Below are 3,938 nucleotides of genomic sequence, written 5' to 3' on the forward strand. Positions count from 1 at the left end.
CAGAACACAGTGTAAAAGTGCCCTGGGGGGGGAGCCCAGTGTAAAAGTGCCCTGGGGGGTGTGCCTAGTCCCCTGGGGGGGAGCCGGGTGTGACAGTGCCCTGGAGGGGGTCACCACACTAAAGGCTCCTCTGAAGTCATGTCCATGCCGGCTGTTACAGAAGGGGATTGGACGAAGAACTCACATTGACGTCTTCCCCCGACCTGCTCCAGGTAATGCTCCGCGCCACCGGCTGTGACTGGATGACGCATTTATAGTCCTGAGCCTGCAGAGCGTTCAGCACTTGTCCTCCGGAGCCGTCCTGCAGGAGGACTGAGAGGAAAGGACCAATGAGTGAAATATAGACAACCTCCGGAGCTCACCAGACCTCTGAGGGTACCAGCAATCCACTCCTCTGCATAATAAGAACATAATAATCATAATAGATGATGGATGACACAGGTGTCACATCTACTGGCAGCTTTGGTTCTGAACATCTGACCCAGTCACAGGGAATAAATAAGACGCCGACAGAAAAGGGATGCTGATTACTGCTGGTGGGTGAGAGATAACGTCATGATCAGTGAGGTGCTTCTGCTGCTCTACCATCGCAAAGGAAAGCAGAGAAGTCACTGCTTTGCCTGCCCTGTCCACCTACAACAAGGATAGGCAACCTCGGCCCTCCAGCTGTTGTGGAACTACAAGTCCCATGAGGCATTGCAAGACTCTTTAACAGCCACAGGCTACAAAATCCAATCATGCTTCTGGCTGTCAGTCTTGCAATGCCTCCTGGGACATGTAGTTCCACAACAGCTGGAGGGCCATGGTTGCCTACCCCCTGCTCTTGCCAGCCATGTTGCATGATTATAACTAACATTTGGGGAGTCTGCATTACTATACAGCTGTGACAGAGTCCCCTGCTAATGCTAAAGAGCTCTAGATCTACAGAAAGTCTTGTGACTCCTCTAAGCAGCCCCTTCAATCCTTACATAGCTGCTGAATTCACCGACAAATACACAGCGATGGGGGAGGGGAGTCTAGTTAAAGTAAAGCACTCACAGTCCACCAATGCAGCAAAGGATTACTTTGTTCACAGAGAGTCTTATTTAGCTTTCCAGTCCCTGCATTCGGTTTCTTTTTTTCACCTGGTGATCCTGCCAGGAACGACTTCCTGTCTAAACGCATTTCTTCAACCAATCAGCCTCTAGCTTTCACTTTCAAAGCTTAACACAGGGGTGAGTAAACTCCTTCCCTCCAGCTGTTGTGGAACCACAAGTCCCATGAGGCATTGCAAGATTCTCACAGCCATGACTCCCAGGGACAGATGCATCATGGGATTTGTAGTTTCACCCCTGGCTGAACTGAACAAGCTGAAAGTAGAAGCTGATTGGTTGCTATGGGCAACTGCCCTAGTTTTGGTAAATTCCCCAAATGTGGAATATGTATGTAGGTGCATGGAAATGATTTATCTTCAAGTTGGGATTTGCCTCATTCCCATTAGTGCAGCAAAGCTCTGCAAGCCCTAATAACTATAATGAGTAACCCATGGCACCCCGTAGGCGTGCATTGCTGCTGTACCAGTGTCTATGTGCACCGTCAGGCTCTCTGGGCTCTTCTTGGCTTTCTTGGGCTGAGGAGCTCTGGCGGGGTCACGTGGGGCGGCGCTCTTCGGCTGAGGAGCTCTGGCAGGGTCACGTGACGCGCAGATCTTGCTCGCCCATGCGGGTTCACGTGACTCGACTGGGCGGGCTGAGGGCTCTCGCGGACCAGGGGCGCCACGTGACGGCGGAGCAGCCAATCGCCGGAAAAGAGGAAGATCCTCGTCCTCCTGCTCGCTCTCGCTGTTGCTGCTCGGCCGCGCCACGGCAACTGGGCGCCGGGCGGTGGAGGCCAGGAAGGGTAGGCGGGGCAGGTCCTCGCTGTCACTCGAGTCGGACGAGGATCCCATGCTTGCTTGCATTCAAAGTTGGCGCCGGAAGCTGAGGTGCGCGGAAACGGAAGTGACGTCGGGAAGTGGAAGATGTCGCTGCTGAGTGGTGTGTCCCGGCTGCTCGGTGAGTGACCTCCGTGATGCCCGTAATTGTTACCGGCTGAGTTTCCGTGGCGACCGTGCAGCCCCCCACCCCTCTTGCCTGTCATATGCAGACAGGGGGAGAGGTGACACTGACAGGTGGACGCTCATGTTATGAAAGAGAACCTGTCATCAGCCATCTTTACTCACTTTCTAGGAAACAGTGATGTTCCTGTATGTCTGGGCTGTGCTGGTGTTGTGAAGGCCTGCACTGACGTCTGTCCTGTCTTTGTGACATGGACAGAGAGATATTCTGGGCTGAAACAAGGACAAAAGAGACTTGTCTGACACTCACCCGAGAATCAGACAACATGGCGGTTCAGAGAAGAGCAGTGCGGCCCCTGGAGGGGGTCACAGAGTTCACATTCATTTATTAACACCCCAGCCACACCGCACATGTGCACAGTATTCAAGGGAGCACGTTGATAAGGAACCCAACCACAATGCGCATTCGCACGGTCGTAAAGTCCTGACCAAACTGCACATGCATGCCCTGAGCAGACGCAATCATAAGGGCCCCACTGCAACTGCACGTCCTTAGAATGGCACCTTGGCAGGCACAACTATAAGGTCACCGGACACACTGCACATCCTAAGCATGGCACCACAATCTCAAAGCCCTGCCCAAACTGCACATGCATGCCCTGAGGAGGCACAATCATAAGTGTCAGGCCACACTGCTCATGTGCAGCTTACTCATGCTAGTTGAGCGAGCACATGTATAAGGAAATGGCCACCATACGTATGTGTACCCCAAGCGTGCACATAATGAGGAAGACCCAGACAGGAGCATGTGCTGTGGCTCCAGGGAGACCTGCAGGGCCACCTAACCATTTCCATAAATGAGTGACACTAAAACCTGCATGAGATAATGATGCTTCCAAAACAGGCTGAGCATGAAATGAGGACTGAAAGCAAGCATCAGTATAAGGCAAGCGGTTACATATTATGTTCTCCACGGAGGAAATAACGCAGACGCGTTTCAGCGTAGTGTAGATGTACATTGCAGTGCATCAGCTCTACATCTCGCACGTGCGATGCGGTAGCACACTTTATCATGCAGGTGACGGCCTGCTTGTTGGTGTGAACGAGCTCTTCTGCTTCCCCCGCAGTGATGGAAATAGACACCATATTTTTAAAGCATGTCGGTAACCCCAAATGTTGGTGGTTGTTTTTTTTTTTTTTCCCATTTAGTTTTGAATAGAGAAGGGAAGGGTTAAACCTAGGGATGCACCAATACCATTCTTTCTAGACCGAGTATTGATACTGCTTTTCCTCAAAGTATCTGTACTCGTACTCCGTTATTCTCATTATAAGAAAAAGAACATAGTACGGCTGCAACCAACTAATCGATAATGAGAATAGTTGTCAACCATTCTCATTATCGATTAGTTGGTTGGATCCCCTAGCTCTCTGCTCCACGCTGGGAGGAGGGCACAGCAAGCAGTGTGCGGGGGCAATAGCCAGCCTGCTATTGGCTATTACAATTTGGAATGGCCGATAGCAGGCTGGCTATTGCACCCGCCCACTCCCTGCTGTATTTACATTCAGATGCCCTCTGCAGAATCTTGCCACTGGCGGCCGTCATTTCCTGGCTGAAGCTATTCAAGCGTCATGTGCTTACAATGCAATTATTTTTAAAATAAATCGTAAAAAGTGGAAAAAAGTAATTTTTGGTTTCGGCCTGACACGGCCTGACAAAACAATCAGCCAACTAATCGATTAGGAAAATGATCATTAGTTGCAGCCCTAGAACAAAGGACCTCCATCACAGATTGGGAGGGGGCGCTGTCAGTTACGGCAGCATCTCCTGTTCCCATAGTGATACAGTAGTGTGGAGGGTGATGATGCTGCAACTGACAGCACGGGCAGATCATCTCATCCCCCC

The 3,938-nt window shown here is 51.1% G+C and overlaps 2 protein-coding genes across 2 annotated transcripts in view; one reads left to right on the top strand and one right to left on the bottom strand.

The window, feature by feature from the left end:
* Nucleotides 1-158: 158 nt before the first annotated feature.
* On the bottom strand, nt 159-1,950 carry LOC108796388 (crossover junction endonuclease EME1-like; the record flags this gene model as incomplete). Its single annotated transcript, XM_018567860.1, has 2 exons — nt 1,558-1,950; nt 159-312 (listed from the first exon to the last, which is right to left on the bottom strand). Coding segments are annotated over exons 1-2 (536 nt in total), but the record flags the coding sequence as incomplete, so codon positions are not given.
* The window catches only part of MRPL27 (mitochondrial ribosomal protein L27), an 8,986-nt gene continuing 6,870 nt past the window's right edge, over nt 1,823-3,938 (top strand). Inside the window, exon 1 of the mRNA XM_018567872.1 lies at nt 1,823-2,033. Within this exon, the coding sequence (XP_018423374.1) occupies nt 2,000-2,033 (34 nt within the window). The 5' untranslated portion in view covers nt 1,823-1,999. The remainder of the gene's footprint in view (nt 2,034-3,938) is intronic.

The sequence above is a fragment of the Nanorana parkeri genome, unplaced genomic scaffold (assembly GCF_000935625.1).
Source record: "Nanorana parkeri isolate BGI_ZX_2015 unplaced genomic scaffold, ASM93562v1 scaffold1106, whole genome shotgun sequence".
Classification (NCBI taxonomy): Eukaryota; Metazoa; Chordata; class Amphibia; order Anura; family Dicroglossidae; genus Nanorana; species Nanorana parkeri.